The 12,067-nt window shown below is 38.6% G+C and overlaps 1 protein-coding gene across 2 annotated transcripts in view; it reads left to right on the top strand.

Annotated features, from left to right (window-relative positions):
• The window catches only part of PLXNA2 (plexin A2), a 477,739-nt gene that overhangs the window by 310,740 nt on the left and 154,932 nt on the right, over positions 1 to 12,067 (top strand). For both annotated transcript variants that reach the window (XM_081948333.1, XM_081948334.1), the window contains exon 10: positions 211 to 411. In XM_081948333.1, the coding sequence (XP_081804459.1) occupies positions 211 to 411 (201 nt within the window). The remainder of the gene's footprint in view (positions 1 to 210; positions 412 to 12,067) is intronic.

Raw genomic sequence — 12,067 nt, 5'->3', positions numbered from 1 at the left:
TTGTGAATGCCCCAACACTGGAAGTCTTTAAGAAGATGTTGGATAGCTATTTGTCTGAAACGGTATAGGGTTTCCTGCCTAGGCAGGGGGTTGGACTAGAAGACCTCCAAGGTCCCTTCCAACTCTACTATTGTATTGTATTGTAAATATATTGAATACAAAAGCCCACATCTGTATCTGAAAAACTTTTTTTCTGTTTATATTTTCTAGGACTGCCCACAGTTATTTCCTACAGAAGAAATTTTGATCCCTGTTGGTGAAGTGAAGCCCATCACACTGAAAGCTAGGAATTTACCCCAACCGCAATCTGGCCAGCGTGGATATGAATGTGTTCTCAATATCCAAGGAGTGATTCATCGGGTACCTGCTCTTCGCTTCAATAGCTCAAGTGTACAGTGCCAGAATAGTTCGGTAAGATGATAGGGGAAGACATAATAAAAATTGGTTTTGCTGATGTAAAAAGGTTGGGGATTTATTTATTTGCTACATTTCCAGACTTCATTTAAAATAACAACAACCTTTGTGATAAAATAGTTTACCCCTACCCACCTCACAGGAAACTGTAAAGTACAAAATTATTTAAACTAAAAGCAATAATTTAAACCTACTTTACAGTAATCTAAAAAAAATCTCAAGAAAAGAAAAGAAAATGCCTGCATTCTGAAGGCATACAGATGTTACAATTACTTGGTAGAATTTAATATTCCTTTACCACCACAAATAAAGCAGGAAAAAGACAAACAGACACCTTAAGGGGTTATATTTTATAACTTTGGGGCAACCAGAAATAAGGTCCTGTTTTTGATAAATGTTTTCTTTCGGAAGGATAGTTCTAAGTGGTGATCTCACTGAATGAACCATGGAGAAGCACCATTAGGTAGTACAACTGATATAAGCAAGATGTAAGTCAATTTTCCATGAGAGGAAAATAAGCCTAGCTATCTCATTGTTAAAATCATGTAAGCTGTGATCAGTATTCAACCTTAAAGTGTGGATGACTAAAAAGATCTTAGGCCTGCACGCTCATTATAAATCTCAGAATAGAGGTAAAAGGAAACACAGTGTTATAAATCGGGTTATCTGAAGTAGTGTCAATCAATCAATCAATCAATCAATATTTATTTCTAAGCCGCACCCTCTCCCGAAGGACTCGGGGCGGCGTACAATAAAACAAATAAAATACAAAGTACAATACAATACAATACAAATCTAGACAGGACATACATATAACAAGGACGTATATAAGACTTATACAAGGAGGAGGTAGGCTGATAGCTAAAAAACAATTAAACAATTAACAATTAAAACAATTAAAAAGTCACAATATTTAAAAACCCCAATAAATAAATTCAATTGAATTACATTAATAAAAAACCCGTCAGGAGCGATATAGTTAGATCATGGTTGAGCCAGGCCAGCTACTTGGAATAGGTGGGTCTTGAGCTTAACTCTGAAGGAACGGAGGTCAGACGTAGTCCTAATATCCGGAGGGAGGTCATTCCACAGGGCTGGGCCCGCCACAGAGAAGGCTCTACTCCTAGGCACCGCCCCTCGACACTGTCTGGTGGACGGCACCTGGAGGAGTCCCTCTCTGTGCGAGCGAATTGGTCGCAGGGATGTATGGGGCAGAATACGATCCCGCAAGTAACTAGGTCCTGAGCCATGGAGCGCTTTAAAGATAGTTATCAAAACCTTGAAACGCACCCGATAGACCACAGGAAACCAGTGCAGCTCGCGCAGGAGAGGTGTCACATGGGAGTACTTTGTACTCCCCATAATCACCCGCGCGGCCGCATTCTGGACCAACTGCAGTCTCCGAGTGCATTTCAAGGGGAGCCCCATGTAGAGAGCGTTACAGTAGTCCAGGCGAGACGTCACCAGCGCATGGGTGACTGTGCGTAGGGCGTCCCGGTCCAATAGGGGGCGCAATTGGCGCACCAGGCGAACCTGGTGGAACGCCCCCCTGGCCACGGCTGTCACATGGTCATCCATGGACAGCCTGGCATCCAGGAGGACGCCCAAATTGCGCGCCCGCTCCACGGGGGCAAGTTGAATGCCCCCAATGGCCAGAGATGGAATTAACTGGTTGAACCGGGGGGCCGGAACCCACAGCCACTCCGTCTTGGAAGGGTTGAGCCTGAGTCGGTTGTCATCCATCCAGACCCGTACGGCTTCCACACACCGGGACGTCACTTCGACGGCCTCGTTGGGGTGGTTCGGGGTGGAAATGTACAGCTGAGTATCATCAGCGTACAGATGATATCCCACCCCGAAACCACGGATGATCTCACCCAGCGGCTTCATATATGTGTTGAAGAGGAGTGGCGAGAGGACCGACCCCTGTGGCACCCCACAGGTAAGGGGGCTTAGGGTCGACCTCTGCTCCCCTGCCAACACACGTTGCGTCCGGCCAGAGAGGTAGGAGCCGAACCACCGCAAAACGGTGCCCCGGACCCCTAACCCCTCCAGTCGGTGCAACAGGATACCATGGTCGATGGTATCAAAAGCCGCCGAGAGGTCTAATAGGACCAGGATAGAGGAACAACCCCTATCTCTGGCCCTCCAGAGATCATCTACCAACGCGACCAAGGCCGTCTCTGTGCTGTGCCCGGGGCGAAAGCCGGACTGGCGCAGGTCTAGATAATCATTCTCCTCCAGATGTCGTGGGAACTGAGAAGCCACCACACTCTCTACAACCTTCGCCAAAAAGGGAAGGTTGGAGACAGGACGATAATTGGCCAGCTCCGTAGGGTCCAGGGAAGGCTTCTTGAGCAAGGGTCTCACCACCGCCTCTTTCAAGGCGGCCGGAAGAGACCCCTCACCCAACGAAGCGTTCACTAGGCCCAGGAGCCAGTCGCGTGTAACCTCCCAGAATGCCAGTACAAGCCAGGAGGGACACGGGTCCAGTAAACATGTGGTAGGTCGCAGTCGTCCACGCAATCTGTCCAAATCCTCGATGACAACCAAGTCAAACTCCTCCCAGAAAGGTTTCTCAAGAAACTTTATCATGCCTTGATTAATAGTATGAGAACTTTTCTTCTTTTAAAAAATATCAATAAAAATCTAGTAAGAATGAAGAGTCAAATGCAATATATACATATAGGGCAAAATAACTAAATATCTAATTCCTGTAAGAATCAGTCAATGACTGCTTTTCCCGCATTTATAACAAACTTATAAATTTCCTTGTATAGTCACTGGTGAATTATGTTTCTTTATCAGATACCAAAACAACTTGAGAGATTGCAAATAATAAGACGTTCATGCATAAATGATGCAGTAGAAGAAGTTATGTTACTGTATAAGACTTGTGTGTCCTTTTCACTATTCTGTTAAAAATTAGGGAAGGTATTTGTATTGTTACAGTTTGCCCGAAGCAAAAATAAAAATCAACTCAGTTTAGTACAGGGTTGCCTAAGAAACTGAATCACCATTTAACAATTGAGAGATTACCCAGGAATGGGAACATAAACCACTGAGTGTGGGCCATTTATTTCTTCTATCCATTGATCATAGTTGCCCATTTCTTGCCGCCACAGCAGGCTGTTACATATCACCATGTCATCTTTTCTTTCCAGGAAAAGTATAATTTGGGTTTGTTGACTTGCTTCTCTTTTCCCCTCTTTTTGAAAATGAACAGTTTTTAAATGAATTTAAGTAACTGGAAATCTGTCTTACTTACATTTGTTCAGTTTCCCAGTATTAAAGAGCTTGCTGCCCCATATGACAAGGCTGCAGATGAGGCAAATGTAGAGGGTAAAAAAAGAAAGAAAAGGACCTAGAAGCATTCATGCCAGGGTTAAACTAATCCTGAATTCCAGACGGGAATGTGCTACAGGCAGGTGAGGTGTTTAATTAGAATCCTAGCCCCAGAGAAGATTTTTTATCTGTCAGCTTCCCCTTTGACTGGGGGTGTCAGGAAAGGGGGGGCATTGGTGGGGGAGCATATGACAAAGGTGTTAAAGCAAAGCTAATTCACACAGGAGAGATAAAGAGAATTGCAGGCCTGTTATCAGGAAGCTGTCAAATTCCAGGCCCCAGTAGCTTGATAGAATGTGTAACACTGGAAAGCTGTCTGTTGCTTGGAGAAGACAGGGAAGGAACAGGAATGAGACAGGAGGAAAAAGAATTAAAGAAACATAATCTCCCTTGAACAAGCACCATAAAAGAGGCCACTGCTCCCTTGCTTGCAATGAAGCAAGAATGATCCCTTAGGAATGTCAAAGTTAACAGGAATAATAATGGAATCAAACATATCAATCACTATTGCATTCCCAAGACCAGTAACACCTGTCATTGCTGTCATGACAGAATCAACATATTCATACTTTTAATAGTAATTTTATTAAATATTACTATAATCTTTGAAAAGAAAACATTAAAGAAAACTTTAAAAAAGAAAAATATATCAAAATGATTTTACCTTCATCACAAGTATTAATTTTTTAGTAACTTATTTCCTTCTCTTCAAGTGCAACAAATGATCTCTTCCCATATTTCATCCTTTATCTATAAACTAATTCTTAAAAGATCATTCAGTCCTTGTGAGCAATATGTCTATTAAGGATTATCAGTGATAACAGCATATCTATTTTAATCTTGATCAAATAAATCAACTTTATATTTCTTCATTTTATTTATAGTAATCTTGATCTCTAATCCGTTCAAATAATCTCTGAGAATTTGATTTCTTTTCATTTTTTCCCTTTTCCCCTTCTTACAACAGTCTTCAAAATTTTAACAAGTCTTTTTTGTAAATGCAATATTATCCAGATTTTTGTTTCTTATGTGTACATTCTGTTTAATTATTAAGACATCGGCCAGTTTAATTTGTCAAATCGTTCTTGTAGTCTGTTTTTTATAAATCTACTCTTAGTGTTATCTGATAAAACTTGTTCCTCTATGATAAAATCTTTTAAAGGCAATCTATCAATAATGTCAGACATTCTTACAATTAACCTCTGGGCACTGTTCACAAATTGTTCACAAATATCCTTCAATATGTCAAATATTAAATGTTTTGTGCCCATTCTCTTAGTAAGTAAAGTGTTGTCTTTTAATTGTAATTTTTGGTAATTTTTGGTCCCTCTAGTGTCAAATCTTCAAAGTCCCATTCTTTTATTTTTATTTTAAGAATTCAAAACAAAACCTTTTTTCCACTTAAAGGATTTTTATGATTAATTTAAAAACTTTATTTCAAATCCAATTATATTCTTAGTCTCCAAATTCAACATTCTAGTTACTCTTTTCTTATTTATTAAAGAGAAACTATTTAGCGTTCTTAGACTTGGATTTAAAATTCCTTTCACTAAGATTAAAAGAAATTAATGTTTTCAAGTACTGTATCCATAAAGGCACCAACCACTGTTCGGTGAAACATGGCATTCGCTTAACTCTTAGAGCTCTAAACCTGCTGGAAACAATGCCTAGCAATCTCTTTATGAGGAGCAACTGCTCAAAACACTTGTGGGCAATCTGAAATCTTGTCCTTGTCCAGAAAGGAATTAGGAAAATCCAATCTATTCAGTGGATATTTGTTTTACCGCTATTATCATTTCCATTTTTAGTGAAACTATCTTCAGTTCACTTTTCTTCCTAGAAATCAACAATTTTGCAAATGTTTCATGGGAATTTTCTAAGATGTTACTTAAGGGATTCCTGAAAACTTTTCCTTTTAAAATAAAAATAAAGAAGAGAGAGCTGGTGAATAAAAGTATCACAAGAATTATAATTCTTGCAGCACAATCTTGCACATACCTGTTCTAAATGAAGTCCTGTTGAGGAAGTAGGTAATAATCCCATGTAAATATGTATGAGATACTAAATATATCATAATTAAAATATTTTGAATAGATTTGAAGTCTATTCACTTTTTATATCTGGAATCTATTATCATAAACCATCCAGATCAGGATATTCAGTAGAACAACAGAGACAATGCTGCTAATTATCATCCAGTCAGTCTATTAAACACAGTCTGTAAAATGTATGCCAGATATCTGTTCATATATTGGCTGGATTCAGAAAACATATGGTTGAGGAACATGCCTGAATACAAACTATGGATAAGCCACTACAATTCACTATTCTTTACTTAGTCTTATCTATAAATCCTATGACAATATTTGTCTGAAAGTAAGATGTAATTTAGCCAGTTATTTTCTCTTTAGGCCCTTTCAAGAGAATGTGTACTTGCCACATCTGAATTAAATTTTATATTTAATATTGAGTGCTTAATTAAAATGGAATTTCATCCACCAAAAATATGCATAATGTAATTATTCTATGGTGAGACATAGTAATTCTCTCTCATTCAGCAATAGATCTAAGGAGGGCAGTATAAATCTTAACATTTTATTAAAGAAAACAAGTTTTGCAAATATATTTTGGAAAAACAAAGATTATATTTTTTCTCAAAGATTAAAAAAAGGTAACCTGTATAGTTAACGAGCAGTAAATAGAGCAGGTGGCATGCTTTAAACATCTGGGGTGATTTTTCACTCCACAGGCAGTTACTTTTGTTTCATACAATGTTCCCCAAAGCATTGCAGTTAGATGTCATTTCTTTGTACAATAGAAGTGCCTATTACACCCCAGCTGCAAATAAGCTTTTTGTCGCTAAATACCTAGCTCACATTTTGTATGATGGTGAATTTGGAACAGAGTCCATAACAGCCATTTAGAAGGCAGCAGAGTCAATTTTTTGCAGAAAATTGTTTGAAGTGGACTGCTATATGCTCAATTGAACCCTTTTTATAGAAGCAGGTTTATTAAAAATAAAGACCAGAACATTTATTAATACTATCAACTTAAAGTGAAGATCATTTTTTTCCTCCAGAAGTCTTAAGTCCTTGGATATTTGCTAACTTTTTTTTCTCCTTTGGAAACATGAAATCAAACTTTTAGAATCCTAAGTTTAAATGTTGTAGTAAATCAGTCAACAAAAGTAATTAGCAAAAGTTTATTATTCAGTCTTGTGCTGACCATGCAGACAGTTTTAGATTCTGCAATGCTGAAGATCACTATTTTTTTTAATAAGGCCTGCTTCATGAAGTTTTCTAGATAATTTCATCTCATTTATCAACTTACATTTTCCTACATTAATAGGAAAAAAATGTGAGCTGTTATAGGGGGCACAATAGTTCAGTGGTTAGAGGCACTGAGCTTTTCAGCTGGAAAGCTGACAGCCCAGTGTGAGATCTGAGTGCCACATGATGGGGTGAGTTCCCATTTTTTGCCTCAGCTTCTGCCCATCTAGCAATTCAAAACATGGATGTGTAAGTAGATAAATAAGTACTACTTTGGTGGGAAGATAACAGCATCCCATGCATCTTGGCACATAGTCATACTAGCCACATGACTACAGAAATGTCCTCAGACAACACTGGTTGTTTTGGCTAAGAAACACAGATGAGCACCGCTCCCTAAAGTCAGATACTACTGGACAAGGGGAAATTTTTTCCTTTTATTCTGAACTGTATCTTGGGGCTGAATATTTGGAAAGTATTACTTAGTCATTAATGCAAAGTTCACAAAGATCTGGAAAAGGTTAAAAGACATGCTATTCTTAACACGTAATAAAGTTATGGCTGTCAGCCTTCTAAATTTATTTATAATGCAATACAATACAATAGCAGAGTTGAAGGGACCTTGGAGATCTTCTAGTCCAACCCCCTGCCTAGGCAGGAAACCCTATACCGTTTCAGACAAATAGCTATCCAACATCTTCTTAAAGACTTCCAGTGTTGGGGCATTCACAACTTCTGGAGGCAAGCTGTTCCACTGATTAATTGTTCTAAATGTCAGGAAATTTCTCCTCAGTTCTAAGTTGCTTCTCTCCTTGATTAATTTCCACCCATTGCTTCTTCTTCTACCCTCAGGTGCCTTAAAAATAGATTGACTCCCTCTTCTTTGTGCAACCCCTGAGATATTGGAACACTGCTATCATGTCTCCCCTAGTCCTTCTTTTCATTAAACTAGATATACCCTATTCCTGCAATCATTCTTCATATATTTTAGCCTCCAATCCCCTAATCATCTTTGTTGTTCTTCTCTGCACTCTTTCTAGAGTCTCCACATCTTTTTTACATCGGGGTGATCCAAACTGAGTGCAGTATTCCAAGTGTGGCCTTACCAAGGCATTATAAAGTGGTATGAACACTTCATGTGATCTTGATTCTATCCCTCTGTTTATGTAGCCTAGACCTGTGGTGGCTTTTTTGGCAGCTGCTGCACACTGCTGGCTCATATTTAAATGGTTGTCCACTAGGACTCCAACCTTCCTCTCACAGTTACTACTATTGAGCAAGGTACCACCTATACTGTACCTGTGCATTTTATTTGTCTTGCCTAAATGTAGAACCTTACTCTTTTCACTATTGAATTTCTTTTTATTACATAGTGTCAAGATCCTTCTGTATCTTCAGCCTATCTTCTGAAGTGCTGGCTATTCCTGCCAGCTTGGTGTCATCTGAAATTTGATGAGTTCCCCATTTATTCCCTTATCCAAATCATTGATGAAGATGTGGAAGAGTACTGGGCCTAAAACAGAGTCTTGGGGTACTTCACTGCATACTTCCCTCCATGTAGATGCAGTTCCATTGAAAACTACACATTGAGTGCAGTTGGTCCGCCAGTTACAAATCCATCTGGTGGTGATAATGTCTAACCCATATTCTTCTACTTTATCTAGTAGTAGGTTATGGTCTACCTTATCAAATGCTTTACTGAAGTCCAAGTAAACTATATCAACGGCATTCCTCTGGTCCACTAATTTTGTCACTTTGTCAAAGAATGCAATAAGATTAGTCTGGCATGATCTTTTTTTGACAAATCCATGTTAGCTTTTCGCTATTACTTTGTTTATTTCTAGGTGTTCGCTAATTCGTTGCTTAATTATTTTTTCCAGAATCTTTCCTGGTATTGAGGTCAGGCTGGTAGGTCTGTAGTTTCCTGGATCTATTTTTTCATTTTTTGAAGTTGGGAACCACATCAGCTCTTTTCCAGTCCTCTGGTAGTTCCCCAGTGATCCAGGATCTCTGAAAGATATAATTCAGTGGTTCTGAGATCTCGTCTGCTAGTTCCTTCAGAACCCTGGGGTGTAATCTATCCAGTCCTGGTGATTTGAACTCATCTAGGGTAGACAGGTGCTCACTTACCATTTTCTTCCCTATTTCAACTTGTGTTCGTAATCTGATTTTTGTGGTGCTATTTTTGATAGGTTGGACTGTTTTTTCCCTTTGTGCAAAGACGATGCAAAAAATGAGTTAAATAGTTCTGCTTTCTCTCTGTTGCTTGTCACCTTCTTGCCACTTTCTTCCAGCAATGGACCAATTGTTTCCTTAACTTTTTTCTTATTTTTAACATGTTGGAAGAAGCATTTTTGTTATTTTTTACTTTTTTGGCAAGTCTTTCTTCATTGTGAGCCTTAGCTTTCCTTACTTCATCTTTACAGGCTCGGGCTATTTGCTGATATTCTGCCTTAGTTATGTCCCCCTCTTTCCACTTTTTATACTTATCCTTTTTGTCTTTCAATTTGTCAGAGAGTTCTTTTGGGAGCTGTTATTTTTCTTCTTCATTGGTATTGTGCTAAACTGGGCTTTTACAATCTCATTTTTCAAAATTTCCCAGACTTCTTGAGTTGTTGCATGGTCACTTGCCCCCAGGGTTCTGTGGCTTCAATACCTTCTAGCATTTCTTCTCTGTTAGTGAGTATTAAGTCCAATATGGCTGATCCCCTTGTTCCGTTCTCTACCTTTTGGGAAACAAAGTTGTCTGCTAGACTTGTTAGGAACCTGTTGGATCTTCCACTTGATGCAGAGTTTGTTTCCCAGTTGTTGTCAGGGTAGTTACAATCCCCCATTACTATTGTAGTGTGCTTCCTACATACCTTAGTTAGCTAAGTAGCAAAAAGTTCATCTACTTACCTACTTGGTTGGGTGGCCTGTAGTATAGACCTATGGCAATGTCATTTGCCCTCCCTTTAATATTGACCCAAATGCATTTAAGATAGTTCTCATCATTGTTGTGCTCTATTTCTGTAGAGATGTAGTTATTTCTTATATATAGTGCAACTCCACCTCCTCTTTTATTTGGTCTATTTCTTTTAAATAATTTAAATCCTTCTAGCTGTATGTTCCATTTGAGGGTTTCATCCCACCAAGTTTCTGTAATGGCAATAATATCATATCTGCCCTCTTTTACTTGAATTTCTAATTCACTTTGTTTATTCCTCATACTCTGTGCATTGGTGTATAGACATTTGAGTCCATTTTGATTGACCCTGTGTTTACTGTCTACATAACCTGTGTTATGCCTGACTGTCCCTATTTTCTTGCCACTTGTATGATTCATGAATATGGTATGGCACTCAGTATTAAATGGTTGGTTTTGCTTGACAGCAGAACTGATAATCTTATCCATACAAACATCTATGTTACATAAACTGATAATCCTATGAATTTTAGATTGCTGGGGACAGAAATGTTCTGTATCAATTAAATCTTTGTCCCCGGTGTTCAATTTATTTCTTTGTCACCTAATCTGCTTTACTCATGCTTTATTTGTCCTTGTAGCCTGTTTCCCAATGATGAATTAAAGTCCTATCCATCCTTTTTTAGATTGGCAAATATATATATACTGGCAGGAAATGGGCTGTTCCCATTGCCAATTCCTATCCTACTCTAGTCCCTCTATTATGACACATACTGTACCCAAATAGTGCTATCCCGGTTTTGCATGTACAGCTCAGCATCATCAAAGCAGTTTCTTGATTTCTTTGGCTTTACTATACACCCTCTTCCACAGATTACTATTAGCAATAAAAATATTTGAGAGTTGCAGTCGGTACAGGAATGGAGAAGATTTAGCTGCAGAACTGACCATCAAATCTTGTCTCCTTCCTATGCCATTCTTTTTGCATCCCATTCTGAACTGAATGAAGTGATTTTTTAAAACAAAATTACTTACAATCGGCCATGGTTCTTTCTAGTTCTCACCCATGGCTGCCAGACTTAAGCATGACCAACAGAACTGACAGTAACATTGGCTCCTGACAGCTGTGATGCTAGTGGCAGTATTAATATAGTTTTGTCTTTCGTCCTTCTTCCATAGGTCTTTCAGGGGTGATTGATCACAGTTTTCACTCTCAGCACCTTCTCACTGTTAGAGCAATCAGTTCTGAGTAGCAATCTGAACATTCTCTATAAGCGACTCATGGCCATTTACTTGGCATTTCTTTTTTCCTATCCCTTGCTTCCATGACTCCTAATCACATTTGGGTCTTCTGATTCTGCCCCCCCCCCACCCCAATAATTGCATTGAAAAGCCCCCTTTGAAAATCTCAAGCCCTTGGAACCAATTTGAGTCAGCCCAATGTATAAAATTATTTTCCATTGTCAGGTGACTCAAGTCTTAGTTTCAGCAGCACATTTTTTGCAGTTCTTTCTATCTGAGGACCTGATTTAGCTACAGGCTTTAAGGCAGTGCTCCATATTATCAGAAACACTGTGCTCTTGAAATCTCAAATAACTCATAACTACCATAATTATTGACTGATTATTAAATACTGTTCACCACTTTGGGAAAATCATGAATATTATCCAACCTTAGCATGTGCATTAGAATCTGCGTTTTACAAAAACTGAACAGGACTATAAAATGAAAGCATTTATTCAGAGCTGAACAATTTTGTGCTGCTTTGCAATTCTATTCAGTTTTCTTTGGAATCTGTAGAATAACAGCATTTGAGTCTTACCAGGGACCAGAGGTGGGGGCGGGTGGTGGTGGTATGCACTCACTATTGATCACCATCTCCAACCAAATACATAGTGAAGGGTAACAATTTTTATAAGACATGCAATGGCCAATAGATACATTTAGCTTTAGAGAGAAATACTGCTTCTTTAATATTGCTAGAAAAAAGGACATCTTAAGGTTGGAGACAAATTGAAGTAATATCACATTGACACAAAACATTCTGTTATAGTATGTTTGTGCATTATCATGTATACAACATATGTATTGACATAAATGCATTAATGCAAATACACAATCTTAACAAAGTTTT

This window comes from Natrix helvetica, assembly GCF_964273705.1.
Source record: "Natrix helvetica genome assembly, chromosome: 3".
In the NCBI taxonomy this organism is placed as follows: domain Eukaryota; kingdom Metazoa; phylum Chordata; class Lepidosauria; order Squamata; family Natricidae; genus Natrix; species Natrix helvetica.
Note: the sequence above shows the minus strand (reverse complement) of the source record. Positions and strands in the feature narration are given on the sequence as shown.